This window comes from Brienomyrus brachyistius, chromosome 2 (genome assembly GCF_023856365.1).
Source record: "Brienomyrus brachyistius isolate T26 chromosome 2, BBRACH_0.4, whole genome shotgun sequence".
In the NCBI taxonomy this organism is placed as follows: Eukaryota; Metazoa; Chordata; class Actinopteri; order Osteoglossiformes; family Mormyridae; genus Brienomyrus; species Brienomyrus brachyistius.
In genome coordinates, this window is record NC_064534.1 from 20330781 (window position 1) to 20345703 (window position 14923).

The 14923-nt window shown below is 42.4% G+C and overlaps 1 protein-coding gene across 6 annotated transcripts in view; it reads left to right on the forward strand.

The window, feature by feature from the left end:
• dab2ipa (DAB2 interacting protein a) overlaps positions 1 to 14923 on the forward strand; it is a 138051-nt gene that overhangs the window by 84080 nt on the left and 39048 nt on the right. The window contains exon 1 of one of the 6 annotated variants that reach the window (XM_048984784.1): positions 4499 to 4964. The exons of 4 other annotated variants lie outside the window; for them this stretch is intronic. In XM_048984784.1, coding sequence (XP_048840741.1) covers positions 4963 to 4964 — 2 coding nt within the window. In that variant the 5' untranslated portion in view covers positions 4499 to 4962. Of the gene's footprint in view, positions 1 to 4498; positions 4965 to 9766; positions 10057 to 14923 lie in introns of those variants that run through there. One more of the 6 variants, XM_048984783.1, reaches the window with a different exon arrangement.

Sequence of the window (14923 nt, forward strand, 5' to 3'; positions counted from 1 at the left end):
CCCATGCTTTTTGGAAGGATTGAGATCACATGACTGTGGCTTTCTGAGGTCATCTGATGATTGTGACTGAGGGTGATGTGTGCGAGACAGTTCATACAGCTGTTTCAAACAGCCCGCTGTACATCCTCATTTGAGCAGCAGCTCTACACTCCTTACTACCAGCACTTTCATCTCAAAAAGCATTAACCTAGGTCCATGAACCATGGGAAGAGATGTTTTTGTTGGGTTGGAAAGGTTAGTTTCACGTTGCACAAAAAAGAGGCTAAGGTGCGCTGTAATCTGGCTTGCGCTTCATGGCGTGCAGTACATGCAAGAGCGTGGAACATTGATTACAGAAGCGAGATCTTAGGAGCTGCAAAGACAGCGGCTGCTGATGGCTTTGTCTCCGTTGCATTTTATGCAGTATTTCCCATTCTAATGGGGCTGCACTGGACCTTTGCACCTCTGCATCGTGCTCAGACATCCTCGTCAGCCATGCATTCGGTTATTCTGTTGGCGACCATGTGAACGGAACCAAGTGCCAAATCTGGTCCTTCGCAGCCGAGCTGTGGGACCTGCTTTGGAACTTAAAAAGAATTCCTGTGTTGTGTGGTCTGTGGTACATGCCTGTTATGGCAGGGTGGACAGAGAGGGGATGGCTTGGTGTCTGACACGTCGATGCGCGTCCTTTGTCCTTGGTAAACATTTGATAAAAACGTTGGAGGTGATCACATGCTGAGATGGTTGAAGGGGTATGAATTTCTAACTGTCAAGAAGCTCAAATAATGCAATAATTGGGCTATTTTAGCAATTATGTGCCACTTTGGGCAGAAGCATCATGACTGTCAGTCAAATTCAGCTCTCATTATTTCTCTAAACAACGGTGGAGGTGATATTTGAAATCGTGTAATAGTTGGGCTGGTTTTAGACCTTTTCAGTGCAAACTGCTGAAAGCCTAAGAAAAAACAAGCCAGGCGTCTGTTTAGTAGCCCTACAACTGGCACACACTCAAAAATACATGAAGATATCATTATGTATCCAACATTTTAATAGCCTCCTGCTAGCCGGAGTGCTACAGCAATGCTTTTCCTCATGCTGTTTTTTTCTCTATACTTTTAATTTTGTACATCTGTCCTGTGGATGTGTGTGTGTGTGTGTATTTGTGTGTATATATGTTAATGTATGTGAGCGTGTGTGTGTGTATGTATCTGTGTGTGTGTCTGTATGCATGCGAGTGTGTCTGTGTGTGTGGTGGGGGGGCTCTTTCCTGTGCACCATCTCAAGGGTCTTCTAAAAGTGTGAGGCGATGCAGTTAGACTCTGCACGTCAGTCAAGTGGAAGGCAGACTGGCATTTTCCGCGCCATTTTCACCCCTTCAAAAGAACGGGAAATGAAAGAGGGGGAGGGGGGATACTGGAGGGAAGGATAGGAAAGACGCGAAGTCAAAGTGACAGGATGGAGGAGCGTGGAGAAGGCGCTCTTCTTCTTAGAGTCTATTCATTTCTTTTGATTTTTGATGGTTTTCATTTTTAAAAACACATGCAAACACAAGCTGAGTGGGGCACTCATGAGTCTTTACATACAATACTCTGTAGATTCCAGTGCTCATAATATTCTCATAAGTACAGGCTGTTTGCATTTGAAGATTAGAATACACAGCAGAGAAAGGTATCGCTTCAATCTTAAAGTGCTCTTTCTTCCAGGACCTAAAAGCAAAGTGCAGCATGGGATTAGAGTGTGCCGACCAGACAATGAAGATGCTGAGTACTCATCTCCATGCCTCTGTGAGCACTCAAGGCCAGCTTCCTGGTCCATGGCTCTGTGAGCACTCAAGACCAGCCTCCTAGTCCACGGCTCTGTGAGCACTCAAGGCCAGCTTCCTGGTCCATGGCTCTGTGAGCACTCAAGACCAGCCTCCTGGTCCACGGCTCTGTGCGCACTCAAGGCCAGCCTCCTGGCCCACGGCTCCGTGAGCACTCAAGACCAGCCTCCTGGTCTAAAGGCTCTGTGAACACTCAAGGCCAGCCTCCTGGTCCACGGCTCTGTGAGCACTCAAGGCCAGCTTCCTGATCCATTGCTCTGTGAGCACTCAAGGCCAGCCTCCTGGCCCACGGCTCCGTGAGCACTCAAGGCCAGCCTCCTGGTCCACGCCTCTGTGAGCACTCAAGGACAGCCTCCTGGTCCACGGCTCTGTGAGCACTCAAGGCCAGCCTCCTGGTCCACGCCTCTCTGAGCACTCAAGGCCAGCCTCCTGGTCCACGGCTCTGTGAGCACTCAAGGCCAGCCTCCTGGTCCACGGCTCTATGAGCACTCAAGACCAGCCTCCTGGCCCACGGCTCCGTGAGCACTCAAGGCCAGCCTCCTGGTCCACGCCTCTGTGAGCACTCAAGACCAGCCTCCTGGTCCACGCCTCTCTGAGCACTCAAGGCCAGTTTCCTGGTCCACGGCTCTGTGAGCACTCAAGACCAGCCTCCTGGTCCACTGCTCGGTGAGCACTCAAGGCCAGCCTCCTGGTCCACGCCTCTGTGAGCACTCAAGGCCAGCCTCCTGGTCCACGGCTCTGTGAGCACTCAAGGCCAGCCTCCTGGTCCACAGCTCTGTGAGCACTCAAGGCCAGCCTCCTGGTCCACGGCTCTGTGAGCACTCAAGGCCAGCCTCCTGGTCCACGCCTCTGTGAGCACTCAAGGCCAGGCTCCTGGTCCACGGCTCTGTGAGCACTCAAGGCCAACCTCCTGGTCCACGCCTCTGTGAGCACTCAAGGCCAGCCTCCTGGTCCACAGCTCTGTGAGCACTCAAGGCCAGCCTCCTGGTCCACGGCTCTGTGAGCACTCAAGGCCAGCCTCCTGGTCCACGGCTCTGTGAGCACTCAAGGCCAGCCTCCTGGTCCACGCCTCTGTGAGCACTCAAGGCCAGCCTCCTGATCCACGGCTCTGTGAGCACTCAAGACCAGCCTCCTGGGAGGCCCCAGTGTCCGGCTCTGTCAGGAATTCTCAGGCCATCTGAATTGAAAGGGCGCATAGAACTCGCAGAATGTCAGAATAAGGCTGCGTCTTGGACACTCTGAATTCTTTCTAACAAAAACAGCCACAACCAGTACTCAGAATTGCAGAGACATCAAAAAAATATATAAATAAGAAAAATCTAAGGCTTTCGGACAATCACAGCAAGGAGATTTGGCTTTAATCTAATAATCCTGTGAAAATATGAAGGGAGAATGCAAATGAATGCTAGAAATACAAATGGAAATGGTGCAAGGCTTGAGTGAGACCTCTTCTCAGTCGCTGGCACAGAATTTAAAGAGCTTGTGATGGATTCACTTCCTGTTTTTGTTTGACTTTATTTAAAGCTGTATACCGCTGGAATGGAACACACCTGTTACAGTGGAGAGGGAACGTCATGCCCGTGCAGTAAACACCTCTTCCACTTACTGCCACTCTCTCTTTCCCTCTCTCTCTGCCTCACTACATCACCGGAGATGTTTGACAAATTCCGTATCTTTGCTATTTTTACTTTGCTTTATGAATATAAGCAACTTTCCAGTTAGACCTGCGGGTGTAATAGAACGAATGCATCAAGAACATAGCAATTAACAAATGGGAGCCGTGAGCAGGCTGGTTAGTGCAGAAGAACACCTGTGGTCTCCCGTAAAATGCGTCTGTGCATGTATGCTAGCTTTTAAAACTGATTTATTTGTTTGTCCAGGAAAAAATAAAAATAGTGTTTCAGCATGCCTGAATTCTACCAAGGTTTATGCATTAATTTTCATTTTAATGCAGCTGAATTCCCAGTGCTCACTGATGCTTTCGTCCCAGAATATGGGGGCTCGTTTTTATGTCTTTATTCCAGTCCCATCTAAACATCACAACAGCGCTGAGCCTAGAATGTTAATAAGTAAAGCAACAGTTTTTCCCTTGGTTGTTATTCCCATGGGATTCTACACATGCAAGCACTAAATGCTAATATATAGCACTGTAAAACATCAGCAGTTTCTTAATTAGTCTGTTAGTAAGAAATTTTAAACAGTATTTTACATTTTGAGGTGAAGAGGTTACATTTGTGACAGATGGCCAAGCCTGGACACCGTTCTAAATAAAAGGCAGTAAAATGTATTTTGTAGCAGTAAAACCAATGCAACTGCCTGCCGACGCATATGACTTAACGGGCTTGCTTGATGTTATTGTGTTCCTGGGGTGACCCCACCCCCCATGATGTTGCGTGGTCTGATTAGATAAGACAGGAGAGGAAGGGCTGCTCTTTGTTTGGGGTTCGAGAAGCAAACTTGTGGGTCAAATGGAAAACCGTTTACTTTTAGGCAGACAGAAAGGCAGAATGTCTGGATATTCCCACCGATTTTTATGAACAAATGAAAAAAAAAAGTACTTTTGAAATTTAATGGGGGGGGCAAACCATTTGCATCATAACTCTAAGTGACATGATCTATCATTCAGGTTTCTGTTGTTAAACTGTTTTCAGATTTCTTTCCTTACATTTTGATTGTATTGTAGGTATCCCTGTGGCGAACTGCCTGTAGAATCATATTAGGTTTTTTTCTCTTAACTGCATGGAACTCAACAGACAGTAAAATATGTGCACTCCGCAATCTGTCCGCCTTTCCAGCTCTCGTGCCGATCTCTGTCACTGCCTCTATGGTTATCTTCTCTGAAATGGTGTTATCGACTAGAAAAACCTATGTCACACCACCCGGACTTTAGCAGGAAAATACAAGACATTGCTAATGTCTAAAAATCCGAAAGCTTCCCATGAATCACCAGTGCTATAAAAAGATAAGTAATGTGGATGGAGGCGAAATGCTCAGTGGGATATTTAGAATCATACAAAGTATGGGAGACGAACCCCGACAGAAAAAGGGAGAGAGTGTCCCGCTACATGCAGAGTGAACGTGAGGAACAGCTCTGTGCTTCTGGCTTCTTTCGGTCTGAAGTCATTTTAATCTCACAGTACTAACACTTTCATCTCAATGGAATGTAAGTATGCTTGTATCTAAGTGATCAAATCAGGAAAAAATCTTATTGGATGTTGCTAAAGTCTGAGATGAATCTTGTTTTTGGTGTTTAGATGAATCTTAAGGTATTTTTGATTTTACTTTGACGAGGCTATCTATCAGACTCAATAAAATGCCTGGCACTGTATTTAGGCAATGCATAGATTAAAATATTACTGATGGTGGCTATTTATAAGTTTAGTTTGAGTTAAGGCTGTTGTGCATTGTCCATTAGAATGGAATTGCACCATACACCAGATCAGCATAATGCTAAGATGTTAAATTCTATGATTGTGTGCATTACCTACATTATTTATAACTGATTGCAATTGACTAGTAATGGTTAATCCCTTTGGATTCCATTTGGATCTCAGTAACTGTTCAGTTAAAAGAGCAATTGATTTGTTCATTTGTCAGTAGGCTTTGTAACATTTCCCTTAATGTTAAAACAGATGTTCAGTTTGCAGAAGCAAATCCATTTTATGTAATATAAGGCAGGGTTTCTTTGAAACAGGGTGTAGCTGTGGTTTGAGACACTATTTCCCAACACTGTCCTCTTACACCCCCCAGCCAGTCCATGTTTTTGCTCCCTCCCAACTCTCAAACAAACAGTCCACATCTTTATTCCCTCCCAGCTCCCTGTCTGTAGCTGGGAGGGAACAAAAACCTGGACTGTCTAGGCAGCCCCAAAGGGCTGGATTGGGAAACACAGTTTTAAAAAACTCCTCTGCTCTGATACTCTTTGTCTTTCTTCTGTTGTTTTGCCACACATGCCTTGTTCAGATATTATTTTTTTTCTTGGAGAAGGAGACCCAAAGGAGACATGCTTCCTGTCGGTGGTGTGGGAACCGGGTGGTGGTGGTGATGGGGGGGGTGTTTTGGGAAACACTGGGGGTTGGAACTGGTTGGCAGGCCACCATCAGTTGAGTGAAAAGTGGGTCGGTAAAAAATCCACAGGAACTGAGGCAGGCTGGGAAGGGGGGGCTGCATGTAATCTGGAGTGTGACCATGGTGGCGAAAATTAAAAATATAGTCATGTCTCATTAGTGCACTGGACACAATTACCACGTTCCAGATAACATTGGAATAGCAGCCGCAGACACCTCTCTGTTGAGACATGACCTTATTTGAGGCAATTATTTCTCACTCTCTCATCACTAAAATCGGTGGATTTTAAGCATTTTTTTTTCTTCCGTTAAGGAATGCTGACTGTCAGCTGAATCTGTTTGTGTGTTTGCTTTTGTATGTCTGTGAAAGAGAAGCTTGTTCCCAGGGCGAATTAAAAGAAAAGCGGAAGTGGCAAATTGAGACGACATAATGAAAACAGACTACGCAACGGCACCCTCCACCCAAAAGCGGTTAACCATCTTTATTATGGTACCTGGAAAATTAGCTCCGTATGAACAAAATGTATAGTGCAGATGAGAAATGTGTTTGTGGGATAACTACAAATAGCTTTTCTTTTTGTACTGATTGCATTGTGACTGGAGAAGAGTGGCGATGCCTTCTCATTTGCATATTGATTATAGGATAGAACCTAAACCTTTTTATTTTGCATTCCATTACGAGTAAGCAGCAGTCACAAATCCATAAGGTTCTTTTCCCTGACAGTTACTGTTAGAACTTTCTCACTAATGATCCAAGAAAGGAATATAGGAAGCTGAACTGCTTCAAGTTATGCAGGCAGGAGCTGATTTAGCCAAAAGAATAAGCAGATAGATGTATCACTGAAACCAAACTCACCGTGGGTACCCTGGGTCCATGTAACACGGATAAACTAACACCCGAGGATATGCCCCCTACTGGTCTAAGTCCTGGTATTTGTAACTTTCATTGTTAGCCTAGTCGATTCTCCAACAAGCCTTAAAAATTTTATATAGTATAGTTATAAACAAAGCACTGCAGTGTTACAAACACTTTAAGAACATATTAAAGGACAAATCTGAACACATTATTTCTAGGGATAAAATTATATTAACTGCTGCGTCACATCCTGAATCCTGCCATATCTGGAAAAAGTGTAAACAAATTTTCTTTGGACATTCCAAGTCCAGAGGGTCAGGTGGTCATTGGACTTAGTCTAATTTAGGGTAGCCTTGTGATTGTTTAATAATTTAAAATGAAGCATGACTTTTTAAACATTATCTCATGGACAGTAATTACTGTCTAAGAGATATATGTTGTGTTGTGTCACGTTATTACAAACATCACATATTACCATCACACCATTGCCAGTTTTGTTCATTTTGCTAGTGTGTGGCTTGTGTATCATGATGAAATATTCAAGTTATTGTTTTATATGTTTTCAAAATGTACCAATAGTAACTAGTACAGATGTAATGTAAGCAGTTTAATTTTTATAACAATGAAGATTTAAAATTCAAGAAAAAAATGCTTAAAAGTGAAAAAACCAATATCTTTAACAATGAAATAAAGAAATGATAATTCTTAGTGGAAATGTCTGTAGTCTAGTTAAAAATCTTCCTTCGAGGTTTATTTATTTATTTGTTTCTTTGTTTATTTATTTTTGTAATTCAGTAGATTATCAGGGAATGTTTTACAGGTGCAAGATTGCAAAAATCAATAGCTAAACCAGCTCTGGCAGGAAGTTCTCCCGTTCGTAGAGGCAGTGGGAAATTGTGTGAAATCTGAAGGTGACAGAAAAGCCTTTTCTGGACAGCAAAAGGGACAGCGTAGATCTTGGCAGACTAAAGGGAATCGGCATGCCTCCGCCTTTCCAGTAATGTGTGGCTTTGTGCAGCAACACCACGTGGGCAGTAGAGGTACACTCAGAGGCTTCCAAACAAAGCCAAAAAAGAGGAATTCCCACCTGGCGTTGTCTTTTGGACAAATGCTGAGAAACGATGAAGAATGACTGTGGCTTGGCGTCGGATGATGGTGATGCCGCCCTGCTCCATTTAAACTCCAGATCACTGCTGCCCTCTGTGTGCATTTCGCTTATTTGGCCGAGAGAAAATAAAAGGACAAGCCCGCCCCGGTGGCGGGAAGAGCTAGAACCTCAGACCAAAAAAGCCCGTAGGCAGGACCTGTAAAGATGCAAGGGGAGGCAACATGCAGACACTGCCAGTGATCAGCAGCTGACACACACCAGCCATGTCTAATGCACAACACTGTCACCGATGTCGAATTTGATTATAGAATTGCGGAAGATGGGCCTATCAGAACGAGCCTTGAGCAATGTTTAAGTACTCTAATGATGTTTAGATAAAGCGCTGCTATGCTTTTGTTGCTTAACTGACTGTATGATGCTAAATTTATGCATTCATGTCATCTGAATATTCTGTTGGATTATCCTGTACAGGCTGCCACCTCCTGCAATACAAACCAGCAACTTTCTCCCCCAGATAAGTGGTTTTGCAGAGATTTAGATCAGAGAGCTGATAGTATCAAAAAAACTCAGTATTCTTCATCAGGAATGTTATTTATACAGTTGTGCTAATGGATCTACAATAATTTGCTACAGCAAGTTGAATTCTTAAAGTATAAAACGAGTTCTGTGTATAACAATTGCACTAGGTCATGAAACTCAAATCTGTTCCATAACAATTATAACAATTATTTTCCCCTCTTTTTTATACTGAAAAAGGATTCTTCAGCAGCAGGCCTTGTACATATATATTGTAGCTCTCTGCCTCAATGCTAAGATTAAAAATGTGTATGCTTGAAGGATGTCGATGCCTCATTTTTCAAGATGTTTTTAGTTTGTGGAGGTAAACAACATATGTCTTTATTTAATGAAGACCTCAGTGCAGTTAAGCATCCAGTCATAATAAACCATTTACGCTCATGAAATCCAGCGCCTCTGTATAAATGGGAAAGAGGCTTTCGGGCTAAAATGAAAATTCTGATGAAAAGTGAATGTTTACACTGAATAAGGCTTATGCTATGTTCTTTGAACATTAAAACCGTCCATCGGAATGCTGAAATTTTGTGATATTTGTGTAGTTTCATCCATCCATCCATCCATCCATCCATCCATCCATCCATCCATCTATTTTCTACAGTTTATCTCATTAAGAGTTGCGAGGTCCGGAGCCTATATTGGGAACAACCCAGGACTGGGCGTCAACCCATCACAGAACTACTTTAGTTCGTTGTAGAATAAACATTTTAATTGTTACTGAATTTCTATGAATCGGTGTTTAGTATTAGATCAGGGAAAACAATATAGGTCGTATGGTTCTGTTTTTTATTAGGATGTTTACACTTGTGTAATTCCCTAGAAAATACCAATTCATATACTCTTGTATTTCTTGGCATGTGGCTCGACGCCGTAAACTAGTAGCGGTTGGTTTATTTAGGTACGGGCAGCGCTGTCCCGAGTTAATGAGAGGTCGACCTCTGGAACATACCGTTATTGATAAAGTCCAAAAACAGTTTTATCGATTTCCCCTGGCAAAAAAGAAATGCCCTCACTCTATTTCAGTGTCCCCCACCCCTGTGTCACGTAGCGTCGCGGTATTGATTCAGTCCTGTAAGTGGTTCGGAAGGGAAAAAACGTTTTTCTCTCCTTCGTTTTCACCCATCGCAACCAATTGTACGTTTGTTGGTCAGTGTCTTGCTGCAAACCTTTGTTGGTAAAGGAAGACTTTTAGTTTTCAAACATAAATACCCCAAAATTGTGGTTTGTCACGTTGCCGGTGAGAGAGGAAGGTAATGGATTATACCGTGATCGCATACTGTAACTTATATTCTTCTGCATTTTGCCATGTAATTTGGCAGCTAAGCACAGGCAAATCTCAAATATAGCGGTAATAAAATGCAATGCACTTATTAAAGTGCGCCGTCATTTTAAATGGCTGGTGGCTTCGCCTGCATGGAGGGTGTGTTTAGAATGCAACAGTTTATTCCCAGGGGTGTTGTATAGGCGGAGGGACGGTCCTCTGTGAGAGCTGTATTGCTCAGTAGCCTGTTAGATATCCTGCCGGCCCCTGTAGCCGGAATGATCGGGGACGGCTCCTAAAACACAGCGATGTGTATGGGGACAGGCGCCTTGTGCTTTCCGCGTATTTTCTGCTTTTGCATGGAGCCATGCTTCACCGCTTTAGTAAACAGTAAGTACATTAGTCCTTCTGCTTTCCTTGTTTGCGGCGTTTATCGTTTCGATCTGTCGGATTACCGAGCCACGCGAGGTAAAGGATCCGGAGTTTCCTTTTACTTTCATCTCCTGCTGTGTGAGTGTGAGAAGGGGGATGATTTCGCCTTTTAATTTTTTCTATTTGTGTTCAGTTTCCTGGATGATCACGTAGATAAATATATCCCTTTTTGTTTTATTTGTTATACTGCGCTCGCAGGCTTTTGTCTGTAACTTGGCGGCGCAGTCGCTCGTCCCCATGCGGACCTCCGATCCTCTGGCGCAGCTGCTAAAGCCGGAGAAGCCGACGGTCGATTATCACACTGATTTCGCTGTTCGAAACACCAATGTCAGTAACCCGCTGATATTTTCACTGTAGAATTCAGATAAATGAAGTTGCTTCCAGCTTTGTTGCGAGTGTGGGTAAATCAGTGCCGACAGGATGTCCTCTCTCTTCCTGTATTTTTTCCCCTTCTAAATGAATCCTGTGCTTTTAAAAGTGCTGCTGATCTGTTACTAGGGAAGATCTCAACGCTGTGGTTTATTCCTCTATATATAGTAGATGTCTATGTAATCTTCTGTAAATAGTAGATATATATGTATTGTTCTATGCAGCGGATCATTTGCTCGTCGGCTGGGAAAGAAGGAATGTAAAACATGACTCAGTGGTGCTTATTCTTGTTTGCGATAACACTGAAGAGGTTTGAAATAACCAGGTTCTCACGGAAGAGAAAATGATTTAATAATAATCCGTATTTTCATGGATCTCACTGTCGTAATTGTTATCTTAATTATATACATTCATAGTTCTTGAAATGTACTGTCAGTTGCTAAAATAATAACAATCAGTATAAACATTATTATAATATATCTTAAAAGAGTTTGCCATCTTTGTGATCTTTGAAACAATGTTTTCATATCATTGTATTTGTCATATTTGTGATTGTTCAGAAGATGGGCAGCTTCTTAGAGTAATTGGTTGGATTTGTTAGCTGTTAAAACATTATTATGGATTAGTATACGCAGTATTAGCTGTACTTGTTATTTCCATAGATATGAACACATTTTATGTGTTTTCCCTTTGTGCACATAGGCTTTGGAAGAACATTGTATGTATTTTACTGTTTTTGTCTAAAGCTTTAATAAATTAACTCATTTGTCTCTGCTGAAAATTCATATCCTAAATCTTCATATGTGTTGTGTTGATATAATCTGGTGCACAAGTAATTTCCCTTCTTGGTTTTCTATTTTTGAATCAGTACAGTAACAGTGGTCATCTGAGTTGAGGCTAAAAGGGTTTAACATTCATAACCTCTTTGCATTGGCAATACTTCAAGACTATTAATCTCCCCCATTCCTTTTCTCTGAACTCTCCATAATGTACTCATGTCCTTTTGAAATGAGGTTATGTAAGTAACAGTGTTCCTGGTGTATTACTGTCGGTTTGCCTGACCTCTTGGCCTTTTTTACACTTGTATATGTATACACATGTATATCTGAGATGGACTGGCCTCCCGCCCTGGGTTGTTCCCTGCCTCGTGCCCATAGCTTCCGGGATAGGCTCCGGGCCCCCCGCGACCCAGAAGAATAAGCGATTTGGAAAATGTATGGATGGATGTATATCTGACTGTTTCTAAACAGTGACATGCCATAAACACAAAGTCTGCTAAATCAGTCCCAGATTCTCGGAAATCTTTCATTTTATAACTAGTCTGAAGTACCTGCACTCTTAATTTTCACTCATTTCCAAAATCATTTACCACAATGTCTGTCTGTTTCATCATTTTGTCTGGATCTTTGCACAAATTTTGTACAGAGATGTAACCAGTTTATTAAATATTCCAGAACTTATGTTATTCATGTAGATTACAAAGGAGTCGGATCCCAGCTCAGTACCTTGCAGTACTACACACTCGTTTCCCAGCAAGGATGTTGCGTGACTTTGGCAGACAGACTGTACCCATAAATATATCCTGTTGTGGGGTCCAGCTTTATTTATTCACTGGCTGTTTGCATTAAACTTTTCATCAAATTCCTCAAAATAAATAATATCATTTTTTATGCTTCCGGAGCCCTTAATTAAAACGATATTTCTTACCACCACAATGTCTTCCAGTGTAAAGAATATAATTAATTTGCCGTCTCCTAGCAGTTTAATACAGAAGGACTCTGTTTGAAGTTCAAATACTCATTTCAGTACTTAGAGAGGTTTTTGACAGTAACATTGTTTCAGGTTTAGTATTCAGTTTAAAGATTCATAGTGTCTCCGTAATGAGTTTTAAAAGCCCTGTGTGATGGTAAGCAGGGCAGTGTGCTCACATAGTGGGGAACACTGTGACCTCACACCTCCAGTGTTGTGGTTTTTCCAGCTCTGTGAATACGTGTGGAATTTACATGTTCTCCCTGGGTTTCCGCGGGTTTCCTCCCACCGTCCAAAAACATGCGGTTAGGATGCTCTCCGTAAATTGCTCATAGCGTGTGAGCGTGTGCCTTATGGTGGTTCAGCATCCCACCCGCAGTGTCCCCTGTCTTGTGCCCTGTGCTGCCTGGGATAGCATGCAGGCTCCCCATGACCCATATGGATGGATGAATTGATGGAATACAGTATACCCACTATACAGGAATGCAGAAGGTATGGTGTAAAATCCGTAACTGATAATTCTATAAAAAACCTTATATGGGGAGGCCTATGGATAACAGATATTTTTAGTGTACCAGTTTATTGCACCAGCCTCAAAGCATCTGCAAAAACAAACTATCAAGCAAACAAGGCACGTTTTCAGCAAAGTGAACTTCCTTATAAACAGTAATAGACTTATGATGGCAAAATTAAATGATTAAATGTCCAAAAACAAAGGGTAAAGTAGTGATGCACACACGCGCATACACATGTGCTGTACTCATACACACGTCATGCTTGTATACATTTTTCCATAGAGTATAAATATTAAATTTTACAGTTCTTGTCACTGGGAGAGCAACTTGCCTGAACTTTCTTATTGAATCAATAATCATATCTGTCGAATGCATAGTGTAGATTCTGAATAGCATATGAGATTATATAACAATATTTAAGTTGACTGTCTAATGTATTGATTTTCTAAATAATTTATCCTAAAGGTATACCAGGAGCTCTCTAAAAAGACGACCATAATTTTGCTAATGGCTTTTTGTTGACAGAATGAATTTATAGTTGAGTATGGGGGATATTAAAAAGTCAGAAAACTATTTAAAGTGGAGAAAAATCAAAATTGTAAGATAATATTCAGCTGATGATGGGATGGGCTGCTTTTGATCATCACAGTGTTAGCTGTAGGAGGTCATTACTGTCACTTTCAGCCAGAGAACATTTTTACTTATAACATCATTAGCATGTGCTCTGTTCATCCCTTAAGTGTATCTTAGCACCGTTCGCTATATCTCCATTAGCAAGTCATTAAGGCGTCTCTCCTATCTCTAAATGTCAGTCATCATGATGTCCTCGCTGCCCTGCTCAATCACAGATGGTGACAGACCGAGAAACCGGAAGGCTTGTTCACCTCTCATGTGACGTGAAGGACGGTGCGTGTTGTGTGATTACTGCCGCACAAATCACACAAGGTCTCCACGAGCACCCTCTTTTCTCAGCATGGATGGAGGCTTGCGGATTACTTCAGTAGCAGGTCAATGCTAAACCAAGATTTATGAGATTTGTTTGGAGGGACAGCTGTCATGTGTGCACTGAGACGACCCAGTAAATTCTAAACATTCTGCTGATTGTCATTGATAATTTTCCAGTGATTCAGATAGGGGAGATTTGCAATAATTTGCAATTAATGAAAATTTGTTATCCCTGACATAACGTAAAGCGTTTTGAGACAATGTAATGCTGTGAATTTGTACTGAATTGAATTTGATTTTGAAAGCAGCTGAATGTGATAGGCCTACAGTGATCTCGTAGGCCCTAGTTTAAGAAAGAACTGCAAAGCATAGTAAGATATTCTGAGCTGGTTTCTGTACTGGACTTGGTGAGAAGATCACAGCTACTGTACGATGACCAGCCCTTTGGTGGGATGCAGAATCATTCTTTCACATTGGGGGGATAGATGGTTTCTGTCACAAACCCACACAAAACGACACACAACCGAATAACATGCTTGCTTGGTGTGCTCTTCTGTTAAAATCTCTGACTCGTGTATCTATTTTTATTTTTCCTTCATTTTTAATGTTGAAAAGTTACCTTTAGGCATTATGGGGGATGTTACTCTGCTCTCAGACTCAGAGCACCGTTGCCGTGTTTAAGCCACAAATCATTGCAAACCAGTGACATTTATAAAGCAAAAACCCGCTCTGTCCTTCTCACCAGTAAGTGTGTTAGATTTGGCTTAGACGGGAATACCATTAATTTACTGGTACATTGCCGAACAATCTCTCTTAATTTAAAATATCTACCTACTCCAAAAGGACATTAAACAGAAGCAGCTTTAGCACTAAGCAAGTAAGTGGTGATTAATTTCTTGCTTCGAGTCATTTCCCTTCTGCCAGTGAGCATCCTACGACTTCATTGTGACCCACATGAGTAAATAAAAGAACAGAAATCTTGTGGTAGTAGCAACGGATTCCATAGTTGTTAAAATACAATCGGGGAATAGGGCATTTTCTCAGCTTCTTGATCCCGCCATCTGTGAAAGCGTCCACTGGGATTGCCGTCGGCTTGCCTCTCCGAGAATGGCTCTGGGTCGCCGTCGCATTACGCCTCCTTGCTCCGAGAAGGGAGGTCTTCGAATCGCAGGCCTAGCATTGCTATTACACAACACCTTAAAGTTCTTCATCCATATCATGAAGGTTAGTGAGCAAAAGGACATTTT